The sequence below is a fragment of the Pseudorca crassidens genome, chromosome 1 (genome assembly GCF_039906515.1).
Source record: "Pseudorca crassidens isolate mPseCra1 chromosome 1, mPseCra1.hap1, whole genome shotgun sequence".
Taxonomy (NCBI): domain Eukaryota; kingdom Metazoa; phylum Chordata; class Mammalia; order Artiodactyla; family Delphinidae; genus Pseudorca; species Pseudorca crassidens.
Window position 1 is genome coordinate 64,356,373 of NC_090296.1, and position 12,646 is coordinate 64,369,018.

At 37.9% G+C, this 12,646-nt stretch overlaps 1 protein-coding gene across 2 annotated transcripts in view; it reads left to right on the plus strand.

Moving 5' to 3' along the window:
- Nucleotides 1–12,646, plus strand: part of SNX6 (sorting nexin 6) — a 55,016-nt gene that overhangs the window by 40,204 nt on the left and 2,166 nt on the right. For both annotated transcript variants that reach the window (XM_067737734.1, XM_067737743.1), the window contains 2 exons: nt 7,887–8,046; nt 8,129–8,214. In XM_067737734.1, coding sequence (XP_067593835.1) covers nt 7,887–8,046; nt 8,129–8,214 — 246 coding nt within the window. The remainder of the gene's footprint in view (nt 1–7,886; nt 8,047–8,128; nt 8,215–12,646) is intronic.

Genomic DNA, 12,646 nt, shown 5'->3' on the forward strand with positions numbered 1-12,646 from the left:
GCCTTACATTTAGGTCTTTAATCCATTTTGAGTTTATTTTTGTGTATGGTGTTAGGAAGTGTTCTAATTTCATTGTTTTACCTGTAGCTGTCCAGTTTTCCCAGCACCATTTATTGAAGAGGCTGTCTTTTCACCATTGTATATGTTCTTGCCTCCTTTGTCAAAGATAAAGTGACCATATGTGAGTGGGTTTATCTCTGGGCTTTCTATCCTGTTCCGTTGATCTATATTTCTGTTTTTGTGCCAGTACCATACTGTCTTGATTACTGTAGCTTTGTGGTATAGTCTGAAGTCAGGGAGCCTGATTCCTCCAGCTCCGTTTTTCTTTCTCAGGATTGCCTTGGCTATTCAGGGTCTTCTGTGTTTCCATACAAATTGTAAAATTTTTTGTTCTACTTCTGTGAAAAATGCCATTGGTAGTTTGATAGGGATTGCATTGAATCTGTAGATTGCTTTGGGTAATATAGTCATTTTCATGATGTTGATTCTTCCACTCCAAGAACGTGGTATATCTCTCCATCTGTTTGTATCGTCCTTGATTTCTTTCATCAGTGTCTTATAGTTTTCTGAGTACAAGTCTTTCGCCTCCTTAGGTAGGTTTATTCCTAGGTATTTTATTCTTTTTGTTGCAGTGGTAAATGGGAGTGTTTCCTTAATTTCTCTTTCAGATTTTTCATCATTAGTGTATAGGAATGCAAGAGATTTCTGTGCATTAATTTTGTATCCTGCTATTTTACCAAATTCATTGATTAGTTCTAGTGGTTTTCTGGTAGCATCTTTAGGATTCTCTGTGTATAGTATCATGTCATCTGCAAACAGTAACAGTTTTGCTGCTTCTTTTCCGATTTGGATTCCTTTTATTTCTTTTTCTTCTCTGATTGCCGTGCCTAAAACTTCCAAAACTATGTTGAATAATAGAGGTGAGAGTGGGCTCCCTTGTCTTTTTTTTTTTTTTTTAAGTGAAATGTGATTTATTTCAATGTTTTTTGTTATTTTTTTATTTTTGACTGTGTTGGGTCTTCGTTTCTGTGCAAGGGCTTTCTCTAGTTGTGGCAAGCGGGGGGCCACTCTTCATCGCAGTGTGCGGGCCTCTCACTATCGTGGCCTCTCTTGTTGCGGAGCACAGGCTCCAGACGCGCAGGCTCAATAGTTGTGGCTCACGGGCCTAGTTGCTCCGCGGCATGTGGGATCTTCCCAAACCAGGGCTCGAACCCATGTCCCCTGCATTGGCAGGCAGATTCTGAACCACTGCGCCACCAGGGAAGCCCCAGCTCCCTTGTCTTGTTCCTGATCTTAGAGGAAATGGTTTCAGTTTTTCACCATTGAGAATGATGTTGGCTGTGGGTTTGTCACATATGGCCTTTATTATGTTGAGGTAGGTTCCCTCTATGCCCACTTTCTGGAGAGTTTTATCATAAATTGGTGTTGAATTTTGTCGAAAGCTTTTTCTGCATCTGTTAAGATTATCATATGGTTTTTATCCTTTAATTTGTTACTATGGTGTATCACATTGATTTGCATATATTGAAGAATCCTTGCATTGCTGGGATAAACCCCACTTGATCATGGTGTGTGAACCTTTTAATGTGCTGTTGGATTCTGTTTGCTAGTATTTTGTTGAGGATTTTTGCATCTATGTTCATCACTAACACTGGCCTGTAGGTTTTTTTGTGACATCTTTGGTTTTGGTATCAGGGTATTTGTGACCTCGTAGAATGAGTTTGGGAGTGTTCCTTTTTCTGCTGTATTTTGGAAGAGTTTGAGAAGGATAGATGTTAGCTCTTCTCTAAATATTCGATAGAATTCACCTGTGAAGCCATCTGGTCCTGGGCTTTTGTTTGGTGGCAGTTTTTATTTTTTTGTTTTTTTTTTTTTTTTGGTGGAAGATTTTTAATCAGTTTCAGTTTCAGTGCTTGTGATTGTTCTGTTCATATTTTCTGTTTCTTCCTGGTTCAGTCTTGGAAGCTTGTACTTTTCTAAGAATTTGTCCATTTCTTCCAGGTTGTCTATTTTATTGGCATACAGTTGCTTGTAGTAGTCTCTCATGATCCTTCGTATTTCTGCAGTGTCAGTTGTTACTTCTCCTTTTTCATTTCTAACTCTGTTGATTTGAGTCTTCCTTTTTTTCTTGATGAATCTGGCTAATGGTTTATCAATTTTGTTTATCTTCTCAAAGAACCAGCTTTTAGTTTTATTGATCTTTGCTATTGTTTCCTTCATTTCTTTTTCATTTATTTCTTATCTAATCTTTATGAATTCTTTCCTTCTGCTAACTTTGAGGTTTTTTTGTTCTTTTCTCTAATAGCTTTAAGTGTAAGTTTAGGTTGTTTATTTGAGATTTTTCTTGTTTCTTGAGGTAGGATTGTATTGCTATAAATTTCCCTCTTAGAACTGCTTTTGCTGTATCCCATAGGTTTGGGGTCATCATGTTTTCATTGTCATTTGTTTCTAGGTATTTTTTGATTTCCTGTTTGATTTCTTCAGTGATTTCTTGGTTATTTAGTAGCGTATTGTTTAGCCTCCATGTGTTTGTATTTTTTACAGTTTTTTTCCTGTAATTGAAATCTAGTCTCATAGTGTTGTGGTCAGAAAAGATACTTGATACAATTTCAATTTTCTTTCAGCTGTTTTTCTTTTTCAATTTTCTTAAATTTACTGAGGCTTACCGAGGCTTGATTTTACAGAATAATTTTACTGCCCCAGAAATCCTGTGTTCCATCTATTCACTCACCTTCCTCCTAACCTCTGTTGATTTTTTAATTGCTTTCATAGTTTTGCCTTTTCCAAAATGTCATATAGTTGGGTCTTTTCATATTGGCTTCTTCACTTAGTAATGTGCATTTAAGTTTCCTCTATGTCTTTTCATGGCTTGATAGCTCATTTCTCTTTAGCACTTAATAACATTCTGTTGCCTTGGTATATCAAGTTTATTTATCCACTGACCTACTGAAGGACATCTTGGTTGCTTCTAAGTTTTGGCAATTATCAGTACAGCTGCTGTAAACATCAGTGTGCAGGTTTTTGTGTGAACATAAGTTTTCAACTCCTTTGAGTAATAAATAGCAAGGAGCACAATCACTAGATCGTATGATAAGAGTATGTTTAGTTCTAACTGTCTTCCAAAGTGCCTATATCATTGCATTCTCACCAGCAATGAATGAGAGTTCCTGTTGCTTAACATCCTCACCAGCATTTGGTATTGTCAGAATTGTAGATTTTGGCCATTCTAACAAGGTGTGTAGAGGTATGTCGTTTTAATTTGCATTTCCGTGATGACATTTGATGTGAAGCATCTTTTCACAAGCTTATTATATGCCACCTCTGTGTCTTCTTTGGTGAGGTGTCTGTCTTGAAAAAAAAGGTCTATGGCCGATTCTTTACTTTGGTGGTTAAGTTTTAAGAGTTCTTTGTGTATTTTGGACAGCAGTCCTTTTTATCAAATATCTTGTAAAAAATTTTTCTTGGTCTGGTGGCTTGTCTTCTTGACACTGTCTTTTGCTGAGCAGACATTTTTTATTTTATTTTATTTTCTTCCTTTAATTTTATGTATTTATTTATTTTTGGCTGCGTTGGGTCTTTGTTGCTGCGCGTAGGCTTTCTCTAGTTGTGGCAAGTAGGGGCTACTTTTTGTTTTTTTTTTTTTTGCGGTACACAGGCCTCTCACTGCCGTGGCCTCTCCCGTTGCAGAGCACAGACCCCAGATGCGCAGGCCCAGTGGCCATGGCTCACGGGCCCAGCTGCTCCGCAGCATGTGGGATCCTCCCAGACCGGGGCACGAACCCGCGTCCCCTGCATCGGCAGGCGGACTCTCAACCACTGCGCCACCAGGGAAGCCCCAGGGGGCTACTCTTTGTTGCAGTGCGCAGGCTCCTCATTGCGGTGGCTTCACTTGTTGCAGAACGTGAGCTCTAAGTGCGCGGGCTTCAGTAGTTGCAGCACGCAGACTCAGTAGTTACAGCACATGGGCCCTAGAGCGCGCATGCTTCAGTAGTTGTGGCACATGGGCTCAGTAGTTGTGACACACAGGCTCTAGGGCACGTGGGCTTTCCATAGTTATGGCACACAGGCTCAGTAGTTGTGGCTCACGGGCTGTAGAGCGCAGGCTCAGTAGTTGTGGCGCACAGGCTTAGTTGCTCTGTGGCATGTGGGATCTTCCCGGACCAGGGCTCGAAGCCATGTTGCCTGCCTTGGCAGGCGGATTCTTAACCACTGTGCCACCAGGGAAGTCCCAGCAATTTTTAATTTTAAAGAAGTCCAACTTACCAATTATTTCTTTCTTGGATCATCCCTTTGGTGTTGTATCTAAAAAGTTATCACCACGTGCAAGGTCATGTGGATTTTCTCCTGTGTTTTGCATTTTACATTTAGGTCTATGATCCATTGAGTTAATTTTCATGAAGGGTGTAAGGGCTGTGTATAAATTCGTTTCTTTGCATGTGGATATCCAGGTTTCCCAGCACCATTTGTTGAAAAGATTATCTTTTCTCCATTGTATTGCTTTTGCTCCTCTGTCAAAAGATCAGTTGTCTGTATTTGTGTGAGTCTAGTGCTGGGCTCTCTATTCTGTTGTATTGATCTATTTGTCTGTTCTTTGACCAGTACCACACTGTCTAGATTACTGTAGCTTTATAGAAAGGTTTAAAGTAGATAGTGTCAGTCCTCTGACTTAGTTCTTCTCCTTCACTGTTGTGTTACTCTGTGTCTTTTGCATTTCCACACAAACTTTAGAATCAATTGGTTGATGTCTACAAAATAACTTGCCAGGATTTTGATTGGGATTATGTTGAATCCATAGATCAATTTGGAAAGAACTGATTTTGACAATATTGAGTCTCCCTATCCATGAACATGGAATCTCTCTCCATTTATTTAGTTCTTTGATTTCTTTTATCCAAGTTTTGTAGTTTTCCTCAAAAGTTGTACATGCTTTGTTAGATTAATACCTAAGTATTTCATTCTCTGGAGTGCTAATTAATGTAAATGGTATTGTGTTTTTAATTTCAAATTTCACTTGTTCATTGCTGGTATACAAGAAAGCAATCTACTTTTGTATACTGATGTTCTCTTGTAAAACTTTATTATACTCATTTATTAATTCCAGGAGTTTTTCTATATAAACAGTCTTGTTATCTGGCATCTGTAAACAAAAGACAGTTTTGTTTCTTCCTTTCCAATCTGTATACTTTTTATTTCTTTTTCTTATTGCATTAGCTAGGACCTACAGTACAATATTGAGAAAGAGTGGTGAGATGGGACATCCGTGTGTTGTTCCTGATATTAGTGGGAAAGCTTCTAGTTTTTCACTATTAAGTATGATGTTAGCTGTAGGTTTTTTGTAGATGTTCTTTATCAAGTTGAGAGTGTTACTTCTATTCCTATTTTGCTGACGAAACAGTCAGTTGATTTTTGACAGAGTGCTGGGACAATATAGTGAGGAAAATAATAGACTTTCAATGAAAGGTACTGGGACAACTGAATGGTCACATGAAAAAGAATAAAGTTGGACCTTCCTCACACCATGGATAGAAAATTTACTCAAAATGGATCAAAGGTCTAAATGTAAGAGCTAAAACTATAACATTTTTAGAAGAAAACATAAACATAAATCTTCTTGATTGCCTTAATTAGGCATTGATTTCTTAGCCATAACCAGAAGCATACCAACCAAATAAAAATAATAAATTGGACTTTATTAAAATTTTAAAAACTTTTGTTTAAAGTTTTTTGTATCAAAAACACTATCGAGGGCTTCCCTGGTGACGCAGTGGTTGAGAGTCCGCCTGCCAATGCGGGGGACACGGGTTCATGCCCCAGTCTGGGACAATCCCACATGCCGCAGAGCGGCTAGGCCTGTGAGCCATGACTGCTGAGCCTGCGTGTCCAGAGCCTGTGCTCCACAATGGGAGAGGCCACAACAGTGAGAGGCCTGCGTACCGCAAAAAAAAAAAAAAAACTATCGAGAAAAATATAAAAACCCACAGACCAGGAGAAAATATCGGGTTGACCAGAAAGTTCATTCTGGCTTTTGCATAAGATGTTACAAACAAACTTTCTGACCAACCCAACATTTGGAAATCATGTAAGTCCCTAATAAGCAACTGGTATTCAGAATATATAAAGAACTCTTAGTAAAAAGACAAAGAGTCCAGTTAAAAAGTGGGAAAAAGACAAAAAAGATATACAAATGGCCAATAAATATGTAAAAAGGTGCTCAACATCTTTAGCCCTCAGAGAAATGCACATTAAACCCCAGTGCTATATCACTTCACACCTACTAGGTGGCTGTAATCAAAAAGACATAACAGTATTGACAAGGATGTGGAGAAATTGGACCCCTCATATAGTTTTGGTGGGAAAATGTAAAATGGTTCGGTTACTTTGGAAATAATCTGGCAATTTCTCAAAAGATTCAACATAGAGTTACAAGGTGACCCAGTAATTCCACTCCTAAGTAATGAGGTATGAAAGAGAAATGAAATGTGAAAACATGTCCGCACAAAAACTTGTACACACATGTTCATAACAGCATTATTATGAAATAGCCAAAAAGTGGAAACAAACCAAATGTCTGTCAGCTAACGAATGGATAAATCAATGTGGTATGTCCATACAATGAAATATGATTTAGCAATAAAAGGAATGAAGTACTGATTCATGCTATAAAACGGATGAACTTGAAACTTTATGCTAAGTGAAAAAGCCAGACACGGGAATTCCCTGGCGATACTTTCACTGCTGAAAGCCCAGGTTCAATCCCTGGTCAGGGAACTAAGATCCCGCAAGCCGCAGCACAGCCAAAAAGGAAAAAAAAAAAAGGCCAGATACAAAAGGCCACATATTATATGATTCCTTTTTAAAATATTTTATTTATTTATTTGGTTGCGAAGGGTCTTAGTTGCGGCAGGCGGGCTTCTTAGTTGCGGCAGGCGGGAGCCTTAGTTGTGGCATGCACGTGGGATCTAGTTCCCTGACCAGGGATCGAACCCGGGCCCCCTGCATTGGGAGCGTGGAGTCTTATCCACTGCGCCACCAGGGAAGTCCCTGATTCCTTTTTTTTTTTTTTTGCGATACGCGGGCCTCTCACTGTTGTGGCCTCTCCCGTTGCGGAGCACAGGCTCCGGACGTGCAGGTTCAGCGGCCATGGCTCACGGGCCCAGCCCCTCCGCGGCACGTGGGATCTTCCCAGACCGGGGCACGAACCAGAGTCCCCTGCATCGGCAGGCGGACTCTCAACCACTGCACCACCACGGAAGCCCCCTGATTCCTTTTTTAATGAAATGTCCAAAATAGGCAAATCTATAGAGACAGAAAGCAGATTAATGGTTGTCCATGGCTGGAGGTGGGGGTTGTGGAAGGAAATGGAGAGTGACTGCTAAAGGACCTGGTTTCTTTTTGGGTGACGAAAATGTTCTAAAATTGAGGCTAGTGATGGTTACACAACTGTCTGAGCATACTACAAACCATTGAATCGTGCACTTATATGAGTGAGTTAGGGACTCCCCTGGTGGCACAGTGGTTAAGGCTCTGAGCACCCATTGCAGGGGGCCCAGGTTTGATCCCTGGTCAGGGAACTAGATCCCATATGCATGCCACAACTAAGAGTTCACATGCCACAACTAAGGAGCTGGTGAGCCGCAACAAAGGAGCCCGCCTGCTGCAACTAAGATCTGGCACAACCAAATAAATATATAAATTTTAAAAATAAATAAATGAGTGAGTTATGTGGTGATTTGAATTATATCTCAATAAAGCTGTTACTAAAAAAATTTAGAAGAATGACATGTGGCATTCACTGTGTGTTAGCTCTGGTGATGGGGGTGGCGGTGGCTGAGGGCAGCTACTAGAAACATGCAGCATATATTATCGTGAAGCATTCTGTTTTATAGGATCTCCTGTATCGAAGATCTAGGTCACTAGTGGATTATGAAAATGCTAATAAAGCACTGGATAAAGCAAGAGCAAAAAATAAAGATGTTCTGCAGGCTGAAACGTCCCAACAGTTATGTTGTCAGAAATTTGAAAAAATATCTGAATCTGCAAAACAAGGTACTCTTATATTAACCTTTAATCATAAGGTATGGTTTGGACTATTATATAAATAGTTAATCCTAATTTGTTTTGTTCACAGAGCTTATAGATTTTAAGACAAGAAGAGTTGCTGCATTCAGAAAAAATTTAGTGGAACTGGCAGAGTTAGAACTGAAGCATGCAAAGGTAGTATCATATTAAAGATTTAATAATTTAAGTGACATAATTTACAAATGAGTCAGTTATGAAACTTTATACTAATTTTTAAAATAGAGAATCTTAAAATTGAGAGGGATTTTAAAGGTTATCTAATTTAAACAAGAAAAATATCTATAATGTCTCTAATGGTCAGCTTTGCAAAACTCTAGTACCTAATATGGAAAAACAGTATCATTTTTTGACTAGTTGTTAAAAAAAAAATCTTACTTAATAAAAACATCACTTAAAATTTTATTTAACATTTGCCATCTTCAAAGGGACTGAAAATTTTAAATGTATTCAAAATTCCCCAAACTATAAATATTAAAGGAATTTTTAAAAACTTTTATGTTATTTAGTGATAAATTTATAACATTTATAAGTATAAAGTTATTAAAGCTTAAAACTACACTGAGATTTTTGGTATACTCTATAATGAGCACGAATTTACTTCTGTGTAACTTTGACATGTTTAATTCCTCTTTCACAGTTTACCCTTCAGATATTTACATCCTTCATATTCTCTATATATCTTCTTTTCTCCATGCCAGATATCCTTTGGCTAAATATTTTTCATCCCATACACCTCAACAAGATTTTTATTGTGTTATTGCCCTACTGTCATTACTCTTTTAAAATATTATACCTGAAAATGGAAACACATTTACATACATAGAATGATTATTGTTCACATTTCTTCTTACAGCATGTTTTATTCTATTTTTTTTTAACTAATTTATTTTTTATTGAAGTATAGTTGATTTACAATGTGTTGGTTTCGGGTGTACAGCAAAGTGATTCAGTTATACATATATATGTATATATTCTTTTTCAGATTCTTTTCCCATAGAGGTTATTACAGAATATTGAGTATAGTTCCCTGTGCTATATAGTAGGTCCTTGTTGTTTATCTGTTTTATATATAGTAGTGTGTATGTTACTCCCAAATTCCTAATTTATCCCTCCCCTCCAAGCATGTTTTATATGTATAAGATACGGGTTTTTTTAACTGCCATATTTCACCAGCTTGATTTGGCTATAATCACACTTTTTCTCTCTTTCTAAGTCACTTCTTGAACCTCCGCCCTGTGGTTGTGTGTGTAATTTTTTTAGTAATTATTTTCATTTTTGTGGTAAGAAACACATAACATAAAATTTACCATCTTAACGATTTTTAAGTGTACAGTTAAGTAGTATTAAGTATATTCATGTTGTTGTACAATGGCTCTCTAGAACTTTTTCATTTATTGAGCACTTATTTTAAAAATGTAATTGCAGGCCACGTTTGTCTGTTAGATTTAAGCTTGCTCGTCTTAGCCCAGCGCATTGAGATCTTTTTGGAAACTTGGGTTTGATCATATAGTATTTGACTATTATACTAGTTTATCCTGTCAAGTGATGGACATTTGTAATTTGTATGAACTCCCTTTTATGTCTTCATCTAAGTTCTGATTTAAAAGGTTGATCAGGATTAAAGGAATCACTATTTGTTAACCTACCTTTTGAAAGTAAGTGGCACCAAAAAAAATTTAGTTCCTTTCTTTCTATACTAATTAATATTAACTTATTAATTAATATTCTTTGGTTATAGTTATTTGGATAGTTAGGAATTCATTTATACTATTATCAACCATTATTTTTCCCATTTTATCTGTGAAGGACATAAGGAGTATCAAGTTACTTATTAAAATCAAGATATACGTTGTCTGATTTGCTGGGCTAATAACCCTGTCAGAAGAAAATGTATGGACCTCCCTGGTGGTCCAGTGGTTAAGACTCTGCATTTCCCCTGCAGGAGGCGTGGGTTTGATCCCTGGTCGGGGAACTAAGATCCTGCGTGCCATGCATTGTGGCCCAAAAAAAGGAAAATGTTTTTATAAGCCTGGCATGATTTATTCTTATTGAGCCTGTGTTGTTTTCCAGTGTTCACTGTTTTTGTTCTTTTTAAAGAGTTTATAAACTATCAAGGATTTTGTTATAGATTAAGGAGGGGTTGACAAACTACAACCTATTCTGTACAGCCTGTGAGCCAGGAATGGCATTCATATTTTTAAATGATTATAAAAAGATCAAAAGAATAATATTTCATGACGTGATAATTGTATGAAACTCAAATTTAACCTATTAAGGTTTATTGGAATACAGCCAAGCATATTCGCTTAAGCTTATTCACTTACGCTTTGTCTATGATTGCTTTCATGCTACTGCAGCAAAGTTGAGTAGTTGAAACAGAGACCAAATGTCTCTCAAAGTCTAAAATGTTTACTGTTTAATAACCCTTTACAAAAAAAGTTTGCTGACCCTGCTTTAGATTGATGTCAGCCTCTGGTTTCCAGATTCTGTACTTTTTCAAATTCTTCCTGAAATGTGTTCTCTGTGTTCAAATTTCTGATAGCTCTTCTAGTCCAGTGGTTCTTAACTGGTGGTGATTTTGCCCCCCAGGAGACATTTAGCAATTTCTGGAGACATTTGTGGTTGTCGCATCTGGGGGTGGGGGGGTCACTGCTGGTGTGTAGTGGGTAGAGGCCAGGAGTGCTGCTCAGTATCCTACGATACACGGACAGCCCCCATGAGGAGGGATCACACAGCCCAAATGTCGGGAGTGCTGAGGTTGGGCAACTCTACTCTGTTGTCTGAGATTTCTTAATGACTTTGTGAATCTGAACAAAGTCTCATTTTGGACCCAGGATCCACATAAATTATTCCAAAAAGAGTAAATAATAGTTAAATGTACAACAAGATGGTTTGAAACTACTTTGGATTTTATTTATTGTAACTGGTATATATGTCTTTGCCACATAATTGAAATCTAGTTAACTAGGTAGTTAGGTCACTTTTGTGTCCTTGAAAATAGGCTCAGATTCTTTATTAAGGAAGTAAAAAATGTGTGAAATGGGCAGTTAAAAAAAAAAAAGTGATGAGCCAACTGTGAGGGTGTGATGTGAGTCCCTGTGTACCCCGCTGTAGTTGCAGAGTTAGGTCCACCTTTGGCAGGGGCAGTTGGGCAGGTGTCAGCCTGCAGAATGTGCATCCTGTGACTCAGCGGTCCCACTTGAGGAATATACCTGTAAGAAGTATATCTAAGAAGGTAATTTCATAACTGTAGACAGGCACAGTTCTGTTCTTATACTGGCCAAAAATTGACAGTAACTTGAACACCTAAAAATGTTTAATGTTTATTTTTCACTTAATTTTAGATTTTCAGGAACATTGCAAGGAAAGTACAAAGAATTCCTGGATACTCTTCACCCAGATTCCCCAAATGTGCATATTATCGCATCTGCTTTGTCCTTTTCCCTCCCTTCCTCCCCGTTTCTCTTTACACACACACACTCACACTCTCACACACACCCCTGTACACACCTGTTTTTGTCTTAAACCATATGAGTAAGCTGCAGATATGATGCTTCTTCTCTCTTTTATACATTTAAGTGTGAATTTCCTAAAATCAAGTAATTAAATACTCAGTACAGTTATAAAGTTGAGGAAATTAATATCAACATAATTGTTATCTAATCCAGAGGCCTTTATTCACATTTCCCCAGTTGTCCCAATAATGTCCTTAATGGCAAAAGGAAATTCAAGAGAACGTGTTGCATTCAGTGCACGTGTCTTCTTAGACTTCTGTAATTTGGAAAAGTTGCTGAATCTTCGTATTTCATAACATTGGACACTGTTAAAGCACAGGCCTATAGAATGCCCCTCACTTTGGGTTTGTCTAATTAGTGGGTTTAGGTTGTGCACTTCGGACAGGAATTCCACCCAGAAGCGATGTCAGATCTTCTTGGCGCATCACACAGGAGGAGGCACATGCTGTTGATCAGTTGCCTTACTGGCAATGTACAACTTTGATCATTTGCTTAAAGTGATGTCTGCAGGCTTCACAGTGGCAAAGTTGATATTTTATACTTTGGATTAAGAAGTATTCTGTGAGGAGGTACCCAAGACTGTTAAATACCCCATCACTTAACCAGCACCGACCAATAAAACTTTGTGCCATGGTGGGAATATTCTGTAATCAGCACAGCTTCGTGCCATGGTGGGAATATTCTGTAATCTGTAATCAGGAAGTCTGGGTTCTGTCCAGTGTGGTTGGCACTAGTCATGTGTGGCTATTGAAGACTTGAAATGTGGGTAATGCAACTGAGGAACTGAGTTTTTATTTAATTTTAATTAACAGATTTTCATTATGCAGCTGCACATAGCTGATGGCTACAGTATTGGCATTTTAGTCCCATACTGCTTTTGGCATCCATTCATGATTTTTGCTTGAGTCAGTTTATGATGATGATGATCGCCAAATGGTCATTTTCTAATTCCATCATTCTTTCTACATTTTAGTTGACTTTCTGCTCTAAGGAGGAGGTTTTCCTTCATTCCTGTTTATATATTAACGTAATCTAAATATACTTAAATTTGC